This window comes from Dreissena polymorpha, chromosome 5 (assembly GCF_020536995.1).
Source record: "Dreissena polymorpha isolate Duluth1 chromosome 5, UMN_Dpol_1.0, whole genome shotgun sequence".
NCBI lineage: Eukaryota > Metazoa > Mollusca > Bivalvia > Myida > Dreissenidae > Dreissena > Dreissena polymorpha.
Genome location: NC_068359.1, coordinates 48,266,743 through 48,283,669, shown reverse-complemented (window position 1 = coordinate 48,283,669; position 16,927 = coordinate 48,266,743). Strand labels below are relative to the sequence as shown.

The 16,927-nt window shown below is 38.9% G+C and overlaps 1 protein-coding gene across 1 annotated transcript; it reads right to left on the bottom strand.

The window, feature by feature from the left end:
* Positions 1 to 315: 315 nt before the first annotated feature.
* Positions 316 to 16,309, bottom strand: LOC127832491 (uncharacterized). The gene is made up of 6 exons (XM_052357994.1): positions 14,985 to 16,309; positions 4,057 to 4,183; positions 3,201 to 3,385; positions 2,777 to 3,035; positions 1,677 to 1,824; positions 316 to 1,293 (listed from the first exon to the last, which is right to left on the bottom strand). The coding sequence occupies exons 1-6, from the start codon at positions 15,325 to 15,327 to the stop codon at positions 385 to 387; spliced, it is 1,971 nt and encodes a 656-aa protein (XP_052213954.1). The 5' UTR covers positions 15,328 to 16,309; the 3' UTR covers positions 316 to 384.
* Between the last annotated feature and the right edge of the window lie 618 nt (positions 16,310 to 16,927).

Here is a 16,927-nt window from a genome sequence, read left to right as displayed (position 1 = left end):
TCAAAATGTGACGAAGTATGACTTTATCAGAGTGTATGTTCATATTTATCTGCGTCATAAGTTATAACAAACTTTACTTTAACTTCCTTTATTATAGTATGCTTCTTCTTGAATTAGAATGTCTGCAGGTACATTTCTTATTGTTCTGGCGTCTTTGAATTCTTATGTAAGAAAAACACGTTTTGTAGATAAATGTACACAATAATTTGTTATTTGAATTACTTGTTTTACCAAATAAAAAAGTGTCTATGTGTGGGCCTTTTTATAACACATATGTGCAAGATATAAATAAAAACACATATTCTATATCGTAAATGTATTTTAAATATTTATTAAATAAACGCAATGTACATGTACAGCATCTGTTTGAAGTAAATTGAGTATTTACACAAGTTGTGCAGGACTTATTGAGTTTGCATAGTCAAAGTCGTCCTTTCTGTCGTCTTTTCTGTCGTTTTCCTCTTTTTCCAGAACGTAGTAATGATGGCTTGACTTCGCGCTCGATTCTGACACACACGAGTCTCGACTGATAGGCGCTTTATCGCTGTCTTTCATCTGACTCACTCTGTCATTGGTCGACAACGATTGAGATATCATAGAATCATGATTGATGTTAGTTTGAGCTTGTTCGTCTTTTTCCGGTTTAGAGCTATCGCTGTTCATGTCGTATCTCTTGCGTGGCGTTGGTACCGGGCCGCTAGCCGGTGTGCCCGATGCGGCACCCGAAGATGAATTTGAACTGGCGGACACGTGCGGAAAAGGGTTAGACGGTAAAACTTTCACCGCCATTTTCTTGTGCTTGGCCTGTGTGTTCGGTGTGGATTCAGCAGACGGTACAGCCGGGGCCGGCGTGCTAGGAGGAGGTTCCGGTTCGTTGTCTAGCGAGGCGTATTTCAGAGAGGCGTTTGCGCTGATCGGGAGCTCATAGTCGTCCTGAACGCTCTCCTCATCTAGATCAGTTATACGCTCTGCTGATCCATTGTTGAGATCCCTTGACAGAAACCTTGGGGGCAAGCTAATGTCCGAACTGCGCATCTCGTTTCGCTTCATTCTGTTCAAATCCGCGTCAGTAATTATGGTAGTTGTGTGGTAAGGAGTCACCACGCCGCTGGTTTTTCGGGCGTTGGCTGCGAGTATAGGGCCATAACTCAGCTGTCCCCGTGTCGTTATAGCAGCCCGACCGGAAGTAGGTGCAGGGGTGTAGGAGGAGCCGGAGTCGTCGTCGCTCACCGGATGTATGTACCCAGGAAGTGACAGCGATCCGGGCACTGGGGGTTTATATCCAGGGTTCACCTAAAACACGCAAACTAGTTGAGTGAAAATTCACCATGAACATCAGATAAACTTTCTTTCGAACACAAATGGCCCGAATTCCTAATTATTTCGAAGAAGTTTCCGGTTTCGATTTGTTTCTTTAACATTCAATAAGAAATTCGATTATAAATTTTAACTCCGATATTTCGAAGTATCGTTATTTCGAACCCATGCAGTCTAAAGTATTTTTGTCGGCCCCGATTACTTGTAAATAACGAGGTTAGACTGAACAAGTATATCTTAAGTTGGTCTTAATGTTTTAACACCAAAACAAACAAAAACAAATACATGATTGTGACCAAAACACAAGTAACTTACAATTAAACAACAAAGACAAATGTAACGTATTAGTAAGCGCTCACCATCGCTTCGTCTATTTCCGCGTAGAGGTCCGAGAGTTGCCGATCTAGGTTGGGTTTGTTGTTGTTGTTCCTTTGCTGGTTGGCCGATGTGTTAGGACGCTTCTGGAAGAATACGCCTGCGCTGTCTGAGGAGCTACCGGAAGCGTGCCTGCAAGAATATGTTTAAACGTGTCACGTCATAAGGCTGGTCGTATTATCACATGGGCTTCAAGTCATTGCACGAAGTTCCGCTATAGCGTTTATGTGAAAGCAGAAAACACAACCGCACTGCAGAGACGTGCAAACTAGTTGCACTTTTTAAATACTGCGCGGGTTGACAAATCCTCGACTTAAACACAAACACATCGGAAACGACCATATTTCTTAATTCTTCCCAAAAAAATCAGATATCCACGAATGTACGTTTCCATGAATGTCGTTTTTTAAACCACGAAATTTCCAGCGAAAATAAATGGGCCGTGCTCTGTGAAAAGGGGGGTTAAATGCATGTGCGTAAAGTGTCGTCCCAGATTTGCCTGTGCAGTCCGCATAAGCTAATCAGGGACGACACTTTCCGCTTTTATGATATTTTTCGTATAAAGACAGTCTCTTCTTAGCAAAAATCTAGTCTAGGCGGAAAGTGTCGTCCCTGATAAGCCTTTGCCACTGCACAGGCTAATCTGGGACGACACTTTACGCCCATGCATTTAACCCCATTTTCACAGAGCACGGCCCATCATTTTACCCTAGTTTATTGATAGATACTGTGTGTCGCTCTTACGCAGCTACGTGTTTATTTGCAAAATATAATAGTAACACAAAACTTGAGGAAAAGTGAGATCAATAAAAAGTAGCGAGCTAATAAATCGATGGACTCAACGGTTTTGATGAGCGCAGGTCTCTAATGATCCCTACCCTCTCCCGGTCAAGTCATATCACCTAATTCAAGACCTCAGCGTCAACTGTGCCAACATCGCTAGAAAAATATGTTTAGTCACGAGGAGCATTATATTCGGCTCGTTCTGGGAAAACTGGGCTAAATGCAATCGCCGTCCCAGAATCTAGGTCCAGTTTTCCCAGAGCGAGGCACATATTGAGACGCATACAACAAATGACCGTACCTGTTTCGTTTATGCCTGCACCACAAGACGACGGCAATGATGAGAACGAGAGCCAGGATGACACCACCGGTCACCACCCCCGCGATGATTGCCGACGACGCGCCTGGCGAGTCTATATCATGTGTGTGGGCGATTTCGCGACCCCCGCTTCCGTCGGTGGGGGCGCTGAACGGCGGACCGCCTGTTGGTGGATCGATAGGGCTTGGAGCCTCCGGGGGAAGCGTCTTAGTCGTGGGTACTACCGGCGCGGAGGTTGGTGCTGAAGTTCAAAAGATGAGAAAATATTACTCACTATTAAGAATGGCTACTGATGCAGAGTTTCTCAGTGCGTTTAATCTGTTTTACTTGTACCCGCAATACGGGCATCAACAGATCAGGCAAGACTTTTGAATAAATATATCATAAGAAAATCGTCTCTACGTACTTGTTGCCGGCTCAGAAGTGGTTACTGCCGTCGTGGTCGGCAAACAGTAGCGGTTGTACTGGCTGTAGATGTTATTGACCCGCGTATCGAAGCGTCGCTGTATAAGATTGCGGTTGAGGCCGCCACACGACGACAGCGCATTCTGTACGCATAGCTTGTCACGCTTTAACTCCGACCCCAGCTTCCTGTCGAAATAAGTTTTACGTAGTTGGGCATTTTGCATAACGTTGTATGCGATTAGCTTTTTTTTCAAGATAAAAATACTAAGCACATCTTTGCACATGTACTGTGAAATTGTTATTTGCAGCTATTTTTATGCATTTCAAAAATACAGAAGTCTACAAAAAGACATGATTAAAGAGAAAGGCCAATGGTGTCTATAATATCGAAATATCCATATACATGCAATTAAGAAAGGCGTTAAAAATGCGGTATTGAATCCAGCCAAGTCATGTAACAGTTTTCCTAAGAAAAACAACAACAACATAATTATTATAATGTGATGTCTAACGCGCATGCGTCAAACCAATATCTAGGAACGTATTCTCAGTTGATTGAATTAGTGACAACAGTAAATTAAGCCTCGTTCTGGGAAAACAGGGCTTCATGCATGTGCGTAAGGGCGCTCCGCGCAGGTTAATCTGGGACGAAACTTTCCGCCTAAACTGGAATGTCGTTTAGAAGAGACTCCCTTTTAACGAAATATTCCATAAAAAAAACAACAACAAAATGTGCCGTCGCTAATTAGCTTCCACATGTTAATCTTGGACGACACTTAACGCATATGAATGACACCCAGATTTCCCGCTCAATTGTTGCTGCTCTGCTCGTGCCACAGACGTCAATAACCCCTTACCTGCAGGCGGAAGCGAAGGCGAATGAGCCCTGAACTGAATTGTCCAAGTCATCCCCGACCAACTTAGGAAAATCCTCAAAACAGCGCACAGCCTGGTTACAGCAAGGCCGGTCCCTCCCTTGAATGTCTGGAAACAGAATTAAGAGCGCTGTTGAGCGTCTATAGAACTCATTTCTGAATTAATTCAATGAGTATGAAAGCGTTAACGACTCTGATTCTAAGTCAAGTTCACCAACGTTTATACTAACCTACAGTGGAAGACCGTATACAGTACATGCATGTTTAGTCTTTAAGCGAAAGTGTATAAACGCTCTGTCATCATGTTTAAATGATATGAACATTGTTCATATGTTTCAGTCCATATTCAGATAAATATGGATAAATATCAAATATGTTAACATTTGCGTGTACATATTATTCCAGATTAATATTTTTTCTTATTACTGGTAGTTATGTTTAGGTCAACCCTATATGATTTATTAAACAAACACCGATTACATTATAAACATTTTTGTTCCATTTGAATTATCCGAATTGCAGTATATGGTAAAACGATGTTTGTTGTTTCACAAAATAGAGAATTATCTTCAGAGTTCAATATACAGAGCTCCAAGATGGCGACGCCCTTGTCGAGACAGTTATTTGTCACCGTTTTAAACCCTTTATTACTTTTGTTTAAATTTTAATTGACGCTCAATTTCCAGCCATATCAGTAAAAAGGTGATTAACGTTTATTTCGTATTAAAATTCGCTTTATATCTCGACTTAACGCCCCGCGAATTTTCTTCGTGGAGTTGTAACAAAATCATCCCGCTAAGAAATTTCGCAGCGAGTCGAGATATAGAACGAATATTAATACGAAATAAACGCTAGTAACTTTCGTGCCGATATGGCTGGAAAGTGAGCGGCATTTAAACAAAAATAATACAAGTAATATAGGGTATAAAACGGCAAAAAATACCTGCCTCGGCGTGCATGTCGCCATCTTGACTATCACGTGATTGTCCCCTTTTATATATATAATGCATAAGTATTTCTGTCATTCGAAACCGTTGTACCGTGACCGTCATGGGTAACTCGTAATTATACATAATATTATATCAACCGGAAGTATATGTAGGTCACCTTTCGGACACTCCGACTCGAAACAACAGTCCATCTAGCAGTGTGCTCAAACACAGAACGTCCATGTTACTAATTACTTCCCAATACCAAAACACAAATTCCAGTCAACTAATAGTACTGTTGATATAAAATCTCAACTAATAGTTCATTTAATACAATTTTTCCATATCGTGCATAGTCAAAAGCTACCGGTAAACAAAAGGTCGCGGAAAGCGTTAAATTAAAGGAGCGGCCCTACATGTCACATGCATCAACAAATATATATTTATAATATGAGGGGATTGGTTTAATGTGGTGTAAATAAGTTTCATGGTTACATATTTGTTAACGCCGAAAATGATTGATGTAGTTTTATGTCTGAAGGAAGTTAAGCCGCTGGCTGTCAACCACGCCATTGGCTGACACGCGAAACTCGCAGCCAATCAGCGCCGATCCATTGAGTCTCGTTCTGGGAAAACTGGGCTTAATGTTTGTGCTTTGAGTGTCGTCTCAGATAAGCCTGTGACGTCCGCACAGGCTAATCTTGGACGACACTTACCGTCTAGACTGGACTTCCGTTTAGAAAAGATACATCATTTAAGTTCCATAAAAGCGGAAAGTGTCGTCCTTGATAAGCTTGTTCGGACTGCACAGACTAATCACTTAACGCACATGCAGAAAGCCCAGTGTCCCATAACACGGCTCCAGTTATGCAAGCCTGTCCTAAGCAACCACGCACATGTTGATATTAAAATACGATGGAAGCTGATGAGGATTGATCAGAAAGAAAGACATGAGCAGGAACCCATTTCAATAAGCCGTTAGATAAGGACATATGCGGCATATTCTGTCGAAAGTAGTATGCATGTTTGAACTGTATTGCGTATATGTGTTCACGAATAACTAAATAAACATTTTTCACGCCAAAACCAGACTGACACATTCTGTGTTGCATGTATAGTACCAAAATCCTCACTTAACATCTGCAGTTTTCCACACACAAAAAATATAATTGATTACTCGACAATACGAGCATGCGTTCTTATTGCATCGGAGACGTTACAACAACATCAATGATATTCGTATTACCTGGGTCACACGTGCGTCTAATTCTGTCCACCAAACGATTAAGGTCTTTCAGCATTAAATCGGCTCGCGACGGAAAATTGACCGGGGGATTTAAGCGGCGCAAACTTCCCCTTAACAGAGGGTCTGTTATGTTCGTACTTGCGTCCAAAGGACCCATTTCATTAACAAGGTCAATGTTGGTTTCAGTTCCATGAACAGTGTCCGGAGGTTGGCCCATTATTTCGGTCTGGTTGGATTTGTCCAGTATGCCTTGATTCTCACTTGTAACTTGTATAACAACAGAGACGCCAGGATTATTGTCCACGGCTGTGTCGGCTGGATGCACTGTTGTATCCGCAGTTGCGTTTGTAGCAGATTCACTAGAAGTGTGCACACCAATGTCTTGATTTGTTCCTGTGGGTACATCGTTCACATTTAAGTTACTGTTGTCTATTTGACTTCGAATAGTAGTCACCACTTCTTCCCGAGTGGTCGTTATTATTTCCGCATGATCAACATTTTTAAACGGACTAACAGTTGTAGAAACGGTTCTCCGTTTCTTCGCTTCCGAGTTTGTAGAGGCTTCTGGAACAACCGTTGTTATCTGTGGTGCTTGCTGTACGTCCAATAGAGACGGTGTTGTGGTAATTCCGTTAGCGTTACGTATACCCGTGATCACTTGTTCCGTTTCAGTAATTTGTGTGCTGTTCAAACTGTGATCTGTCACAATATGGTCGGCAGTACTGGTTTCAATTAAAGTTTCAGCTGTTATGTCCATACCGCTTGTCCCGTTCAGAAGCTCATTAGTCTTCGATATTTTTACTTTCTTAACCAACACTCGACGCCGCGGATTCGTTTGTAACATTCGTGTAATTTTGACAATTATAACTCCAAGATAGAAACAGGTCTGCCCAACTACATTTCGCGTGCGTTGTCACAATGGTGATAGTTTTACAGACAATAGTAATTATTTTATCAAATACCACAACATCTTGAGTAACCGCGAAGCGCTTAATTCTAAATAGAGCGTACGAATTCACTTGAGCAAAATGGTGGATTGGTTAGCGTTAACGTGAACGTTGGTGTATTTCGTCAGCGAATACACCCAAAACGTCAGCGGATGTTTTTAATTGTTGCCGTGGGGCGTAATTATTGACAAGTTGATAGATTCTCATGTTTTCCGCGTAGTTAATAACTATAAGTATGAGCGATAATGAAATGGTTTCCATTGCATGACCTCAGTCAATGTTGAAGCGTACCGTCATTTGTCAAACGGCGAGTCAAGCGTTAGACGTGTCGTTAATATTACCCCGCATTCGTTTACTTGATTAAGCGTATAATATTTTGATACTTTTTTATTTGTGTTTGTTCTTTATTTATTTGAAATTTGTTTATCAATGTATTTTTAGATTTTTATATCCGACTACCACAAAAAAACAGAAACATCATGCACGTGCGTTCATAGCTATATCACACGTGAACGATTTCTCATCATGACTCGGCCGTTATTTTGTCACTAGTTCCGATTTTGTATGCAACCAGAATTTACCTTTCCCACTTAGAGGCAAAGAGAAAATGGTTATGTGCACACAGCATAAAACCAGAACAGCCTGACAGTAACTCGTAGACTGTTCAGGTTTTATGCTGTTTGCTGCTCATCAGTATCTAATGATAGGAAATGAAGCCATATAAACTTGAATCTAGTAAGAAAAGTCTTAATTAAATTTAACTTTCAAAGGGACTGCATGCGTCAAAATACGTATCTAAGTGGTAACGGGTTAAGGGCCTCGGCTGGAACTCGGTCGTACACATATGTTTTTTTTTATATTTCTGCATGAAAAACTTGACAACGACCATACAACAATACAAATCGTACATATGATGTGTTAATGTTTCATTCAGATATTTTAAATAATAACTTGTTTTTGTTTCTGTGCTGGCATGTAATACGCAAACATGTCAAAGAATACCGGTACATGTATTGCCCATGTATGTTTTAGTATTCATTTAGTTTTGAAATAGACAAGTTGATTATTTATTGTGTTTACTATATTCAAAAGGCAATATTAAGAAACTAAATATCTATACCTACACATCCAACTTTTTCTTTTAAATTGTGTCTATGCATTACAGGTTACCATTTTAGTAAATTATAATTCGCGTCAATATTCGTCGGATACAGAATTTATAGGCACGTGGTAATTAGGCGGGCTTTATGCATTAATTTATTTTAATAAACTTAAAGGGACCTTTTCACAGATTTTTGAAGATATTGAAGTTTGTCATTAAATGCTTTATATTGATAAATGTAAACATGGGATCTTAAAAGCTCAAGTAAAAAAAAAATATAATAAATGGGCTCGAACCACTGACCTTGAAGTAAGAGTCTAAAGCTAAGACCACTCGGTCATCAATGCTCATACAATGAATTATGTCTTTAATACTTTATATAAGCAGTCCTCGTAGTGTCACAAAATAAAACGACAACAACAGAACTCTGCAAATTATTTAATCATTTCGCGTTTCAACGCTTTATAATTTTCAGGTTTTTTAATCGTCAAAAGATGCATATAATGGATATTTAGTGCATGGTTAATGTTCAGTTTTTTTTTTAATTTTGTCAATTTACCAAACGTTAAAAGGTCTCTTTAATAGTAATAACTAATGAAACATCGTCATCTGAATTCTGAATGTATTTTCGTGTTACTTCAAACTCAAACTGTAATTTACTTTAAAATGGGAAAAACTGTTCTAATCAGGTCCATCAAGTGCAACATTTGCTGTAATCTTTCTTTGTTGGGGGAGGGGTTGTTGGGTTGTTAGATGAGGGATGGGGCATGTCCGTCCCGTCCGTCCGTCGATAACTCCAAAAGCGTGGGTGAGGAAACTTTATAAACATAAAGAGCATGACAGTCTGGTAATCAGCCATTTTCGCGTTTCTTGTCACTATTTCGTTTAAGTTGTGGTACTTTTTCGCAAAAACGACATCCGTCTTCTATTGTAATATCACTAGATGACAAATAATTTACGGCTTCCTTTAATCAACAGTTTTTATTCAACAGTTATTCCCTGTACCAGTACGTCTGACAATCTTGTGTCGTTCACGCGTGAGCATTCCAGATGACAAAAGGATTTTTATGGATGAACACCTGTTTTACTGGAAAATAGGTACAAAAGCAACAACTGTCATAAATCTCAAAGCCTCAGGTTAACAATATTGTACATTCCTTTTTATATATAGCTTAATTTAGGCTAAGAAAAAAACAACAGCAAATTGACAAAAAAATATTGGGTTCATTTAAGTGTCAAGAACAGGTAGACAGGCCCGTCAGCGTTAATGCTTCATTAGGACAAAAAACAACGCACCTTTCCAAAGAAAGGGATCAAAAACTTCGTGTTTATTATATTTGGGCGCCATTTATAGTAAAGGACAAAACAAATAAGTTATTTCTTTGCACTGACTCGAAAAATAGGATAGGTAGATCGGCGAAACTTGTTTGGCTTACTTTTTCTACACAGAGTTTTATGCTTTTAAATAATGATATTCAATAGCTGAAATTTTCATAATCTGCTCTCAACATTCTTATGAGTGACAATTAGTGCGACAATTACGTTCGAATATAGAAAAATTAATTTTAAACTCACGATTTAATACAAACTAACGTTTAGGATGGGCACAATACATATGTTCGTTGTGGTAAGTGAAAGAAACAACTAGTTTATTTTCTTATTTTCAGATATACCTCGTCTTTCTCATTAATATTCTGTACTTAAAAATAAGACATTAAAGCGTTGATTTTGTTCAAGCAACACGTCAGCGTAACGTTTAGATGGCTATGGCTATGTGTAAAACAATGGTGTTGTCGTAATTAACGCCACTTATGTGACAGATGACAAGCGTAATGGCCACGGGCGAGGCGATGAACTGTACTCCGTGTTCCATTTGTTATGTCGCACATTTGTTATTACCATATATACCGTACACAAACACAAACAGTGTGCCGTTTTAAGGATAAGTAAACCATCATTCATACAATTCAGTCACTTATGAATTAAACTTCAAACATTTTTTTGTCTGCTCCATATAAAGATGAGGCCCAACGTTCTTTGTGTGGGATTTTTTTTCTGTTTTATGATTAGTATTGTGTAAGTTTCGGCGTATATAGAATCGTTTTGGAGTATTCTGACCTAGATCTGTATAAGTATGTGGCGATTAATCAGTATAAGTAATGTGGCGATTGATCAGTATAAGTAATGTGGCGATTGATCTGTATAAGTAATGTGGCGATTGATCTGTATTAGTAATGTGACGATTGATCTGTATTAGTAATGTGACGATTGATCTGTATAAGTAATGTGGCGATTGATCTGTATAAGTAATGTGGCGAATGATCTGTATAAGTAATGTGGCGAATGATCTGTATAAGTAATGTGGCGATTGATCTGTATAAGTAATGTGACGATTGATCTGTATAAGTAATGTGGCGATTGATCTGTATAAGTGGTGTGGCGATTGATCTGTATAAGTAATGTGACGATTGATCTGTATAAGTGGTGTGGCGATTGATCTGTATAAGTGGTGTGGCGATTGATTGGTATAAGCAATGTGACGATTGATCTGTATAAGTAATGTGACGATTGATCTGTATTAGTTATGTGGCGATTGATCTGTATAAGTGGTGTGGCGATTGATCTGTATTAGTTGTGTGGCGATTGATTGGTATAAGCAATGTGACGATTGATCTGTATAAGTAATGTGACGATTGATCTGTATTAGTTATGTGGCGATTGATCTGTATAAGTGGTGTGGCGATTGATCTGTATTAGTTGTGTGGCGATTGATTGGTATAAGTAATGTGGCGATTGATCTGTATAAGTAATGTGACGATTGATCTGTATTAGTTGTGTGGCGATTGATCTGTATAAGTAATGTGACGATTGATCTGTATTAGTTGTGTGGCGATTGATCTGTATAAGCAATGTGGCGATTGATCTGTATAAGTAATGTGGCGATTGATCTGTATAAGTAATGTGGCGATTGATCTGTATAAGTAATGTGGCGATTGATCTGTATAAGTAATGTGGCGATTGATCTGTATAAGTGGTGTGGCGATTGATCTGTATAAGTAATGTGACGATTGATCTGTATTAGTTATGTGGCGATTGATCTGTATAAGTAATGTGACGATTGATCTGTATAAGTAATGTGACGATTGCTCTGTATAAGTGGTGTGGCGATTGATCTGTATAAGTAATGTGGCGATTGATCTGTATAAGTAATGTGACGATTGCTCTGTATAAGTGGTGTGGCGATTGATCTGTATAAGTAATGTGGCGATTGATCTGTATAAGTAATGTGACGATTGATCTGTATTAGTTGTGTGGCGATTGATCTGTATAAGTAATGTGACGATTGATCTGTATAAGTGGTGTGGCGATTGATCTGTATAAGTGGTGTGGCGATTGATCTGTATAAGTAATGTGACGATTGATCTGTATAAGTAATGTGGCGATTGATCTGTATAAGTAATGTGGCGAATGATCTGTATAAGTTATGTGACGATTGATCTGTATTAGTTATGTGGCGAATGATCTGTATAAGTAATGTGGCGATTGATCTGTATAAGTAATGTGACGATTGATCTGTATAAGTAATGTGGCGATTGATCTGTATAAGTAATGTGGCGAATGATCTGTATAAGTTATGTGGCGATTGATCTGTATTAGTTATGTGGCGATTGATCTGTATTAGTTGTGTGGCGATTGATCTGTATTAGTTGTGTGGCGATTGATCTGTATAAGTAATGTGACGATTGATCTGTATTAGTTATGTGGCGATTGATCTGTATTAGCTATGTGGCGATTGATCTGTATTAGTTGTGTGGCGATTGATCTGTATAAGTAATGTGGCGATTGATCTGTATAAGTAATGTGGCGATTGATCTGTATAAGTAATGTGGCGATTGATCTGTATAAGTAATGTGGCGATTGATCTGTATAAGTGGTGTGGCGATTGATCTGTATAAGTAATGTGACGATTGATCTGTATTAGTTATGTGGCGATTGATCTGTATAAGTAATGTGACGATTGATCTGTATAAGTAATGTGACGATTGCTCTGTATAAGTGGTGTGGCGATTGATCTGTATAAGTAATGTGGCGATTGATCTGTATAAGTAATGTGCCGATTGATCTGTATAAGTAATGTGACGATTGATCTGTATTAGTTGTGTGGCGATTGATCTGTATAAGTAATGTGACGATTGATCTGTATAAGTGGTGTGGCGATTGATCTGTATAAGTGGTGTGGCGATTGATCTGTATAAGTAATGTGACGATTGATCTGTATAAGTAATGTGGCGATTGATCTGTATAATAATGTGGCGAATGATCTGTATAAGTTATGTGACGATTGATCTGTATTAGTTATGTGGCGATTGATCTGTATAAGTAATGTGGCGATTGATCTGTATAAGTAATGTGACGATTGATCTGTATAAGTAATGTGGCGATTGATTTGTATAAGTAATGTGGCGATTGATCTGTATAAGTAATGTGGCGAATGCTCTGTATAAGTGGTGTGGCGATTGTTCTGCATAAGTGGTGTGGCGATTGATTGGTATAAGTAATGTGGTGATTAGTTTGTATAAGTAATGTGGCGATTGATTGGTATAAGCAATGTGACGATTGATCTGTATAAGTAATGTGACGAATGGCCTGTTAAAGTAATGTGGCGAATGATCTGTATAAGTAATGTGGCGAATAGTCTGTATAAGTTATGTGGCGAATGGTCTGTATAAGTGGTGTGGCGATTAGGGTATTCGTTGTTTCTTTTTTTGTATTTGGCATGTAATAGCAATTATACAAAACTGTGTATGAAGTCTTTAATGTCTTCATATTTGTTATATTAATTATACGCTTCTTTAGTCTGTGACTTTTGCAATCTACACGTACCTTGGAAAAAGTGCCATAATTTTGCCTGTTAATATCCTTGAGTATATCTTCAGAAAAGAACACAAGTACAAAAAAAGCAGAAATGTGGCAGCAGAATCTTTATTTAACGATAGTTTGTGACAATATACCTTAATATGTGTGTTTATGCGTTTGTGTGCGTGTGTTTGTTTCATAAAGTCCTTTCCCGTTTTTACGACGTTATTCTGATTAAACATTCATATATGGCTCATCAGATGAGTGATGTAGATGTCAAAAGATAACGGGGTCATTGCATTTTATATTATAAAGAAAATATCTAAATATGTGATAACTGTATCGCTGTGTTACAAGCAATTATATGTTATTTTGTTTCATTTCGCAACGCGCAGACCCAAACAAGAGCACCCACGTCGACCAAGCCGAACCCCGTCTACCCGCACACCCGACCCCAAGCTTCCTAACGTGAAAATAATGAAACAATCGATCCCATATCCGATAAGCAATATTATATGACTGATAAGCCTTTTATTAGAGGGCTGGATTGGTGACGCGGTTACGTAAGAGTTCGCCTTTATGATGGCCATAAATACATGTACTGAGCTTATGGTGCGCAAGAATGTAAAGGGTAGATTCAACAATCTTTAGAAGATCAGTTACGTGTATGTAATGACAAACTAGTAGAGTGCTGTGGCTAGTCCACTCTTTTGTTCCACCCTACTAGAAGGCGAGCCTTCTGCGTTGGACAACATAACAATGTTCGATATACTAGTGAGAATACAAATAATAGACAGTAAATGAGTTGTCTACGTACGAATATAAAAGATAAACATAATTAGCATTGCTATAAACACACATCATAAATATCCGAGGACCGGGGTTTCGCCATCTATAAAATCATCATACACATGAGCCGCGCTCGGAGAAAAGGGGGTTTAATGCATGGGCAAAAAGTGTCGTCCCAGATTAGCCTGTGCGGACTGCACAGGCTAATCTGGGACGACCTTTCACGCAAGTGCATTAAACCCCTTTTTTCACAGAGCACGGCCCATATATATATTTATAGTGAGTGTCCTACAAATTCGTATAAAAAAGACATACGAAGATCGCAGCTCCAATGTCATTCTTCATTAATAGATACTGTCCTGTACCTCTTCTCCATACGCACGTTACGAGTCTCAGATATAATTATACGCGTTAAAGTTTAAGGCGTCTTTTCGCAGACTTTGGTATGCATTGAAGTTTGTCATTAAATGCTTTATATTGATATATGTAAAAACATTGGATCTAAAAAGCTCCAATAAAAAAAAAACCCACAAGAATAAAATTAAAGAAAGAAAAAAGTAACCCTCAACTGGGCTCGAACCAATGACCCCTGGAGTAAAAGTCTAACGCTTAGATCACTTGGCCATCCGTGCTTATACCATGACTGATGTATTTTATACTTTATATACGCAATCCTCGTAGTGTCACAAAATATAATGACAACAACAGAAATCTCAAAATTATTCAATCGTTTTGCGTTGCAAGGCTTAATAATGTTCAGGTTTTTAAATCACCAAAGGATACATAGAATGGATATTTTAGAAAATTTGCGAATCGGGAACTTTTTTTAATTTTGGCAATTTACCAAAACGTGAAAAGGTCCCGTTAATATCCATAATATATTAACGTTCGTTTAAAAATGCAAAAAAAACACCAAAAGAAAGCCCGCTTATAATCACAGAGTACCGGTATTGTATCATTTCCGGTTCCTAGTCGGTCAGACCTAAAAACATATACACAGAAACACATGTCCATGAGAAACATAAACAAAGCCTGCTTACCATCGCATGTTGCTGATAATTCCACTTCCGTTTCCGTTTCGGGCGTCGTCGGAGACTGCATTGCAGATGATGTAAGTCCAAATGGCCCGGTGGAAAATCCGGTGTTAAACATGTCCCCAATGAGCGACCGGCGAACTAATTCTTCAAACATTACTGGTTGGCTGGATTGCGTCGGTTTTGATAGATGGGCAGCGCTGAGTAATTTCATTAAGCGATCCAGTCTACGTTGAGTGTGTTGTAAAAGTATTTTTTGAACGTTTATTGTGGTGGGATCTGCCATGCTGTTATTAGTGGCTAATTGGCGAGCGCTCGTTTTGCGCGGTTTTTCTGGTTTCGAACGCATTGTTTTGCCTCCTTTAAATTAATTTATTTCCGTTAATGTGTGCGTAATCCGAAATAACATTAACAATAAATGCTCACTGACCTGTCGATTGTTTAATCACTAGAATAACGTACTAATCACGTAATGTGTAACCAAACTTGTAAAATTAAAGACGAACACCTGATCCTGTTTTAATAACGTCAGTAGCACCACGGAATTACTTGCGTTTGTTCGTGTGTGTTTTTTACGCTTGACATCTACATGTATATAGCTCAGGGTTACTGTCATCCGCATATACAGCTGTTACAATAAACAAACCATCGGTCTGTCTAATAAATCACATAAAATCTTTAATATTGCACCAATACGCGCTAAAATAACGAACTTGAAAATCCATGTACTTCATTATTTTATCAATTTAAAAACACAGATACCAACACCGCATGATCTAACCCGAATTCCTATGTCGTCATCGACCAACAGACATAACTAATGACTGTTCGAAATTCCTCAACAGCCTGTTTTTGACAGCCAACACTGTCAACTGATATACGCCGTCAGTTTATCAAATGTGCGGTGCTGTGTTTGCTTATGAAAACAAACAGACGCCCGTACACCATCTTCGACTATCAGCGGGCGATAACGGCTACCGATAAGCCCATTAAACGCCCTGACTTCTCAGTTAGTCACTGATTAATAATGCAGGTAAAGTGCACACGACACCGGCACTCGTAGTACTTACTCGTGTTACCGTATGCAAGCCTTTCTTATTATTTTTGTAATTCCGTTTGCATCCATTTAAATTGCAAACCAATTACGAGCACTATTCGGTGAAACACTGTTTCTTATCGACAACCAACTAAAATCTGAATTTCAATTACAAGTTGAAACATTGTAATCACACGAGCAAACGTTGACTTAATTTAAAACACTTTCCTGTAGATAATGTTTCCAAAACCGTCCTTCTAATGAGACGAAACGAAAGTTCGATATAGGATATTAATTCATCAAGCAAGACACATTCAGATGAGACCATCAGTGGTTGACAATCGATTAATCACGTATTGTCCTCAACGTCTACACATTTTGTGCAGCGAAACAAAGGAACGTTTGAAGCGTTTAGGCTGACGTTACGTCGCATAGCGTTAATCACACGATACAACGCGTGACAGCTGTCCGAAATAGCATCAAACTGCACTGCAATGTCTTTTTGACTTTGAATAATGAGCATAATGATGCAGTTGTTAAAATGTAAATCGCAGTTATAGAAGGAAAGCTCACGTCATCATATGCGCATGCTGCGCGAAAAATGCAATTTAGCGAAATGGCGCGCTTATTTCATATATGGTACATGACCGCTCACCTCATGTTCTTCTCATTAACTTAATCTGACACACGTGTACATAGGCGCTCTGGAAAAAAAACGAGATTTAATGCATGTGCGTAAAGTGTCGTCAGTGATTAGCCTGTCCCGCATAGAATGGATGTTCGTTTAGAAGACATCACATTTAAACGAAACATTTCATTTAAGCGGAAAGTGTCGTTCCTGATTAGCCTGTGCGGACTTCACAGTGACGAGACGTAACGTACATACATTAAGCCCCGTTTTCCCAAAGCGAGG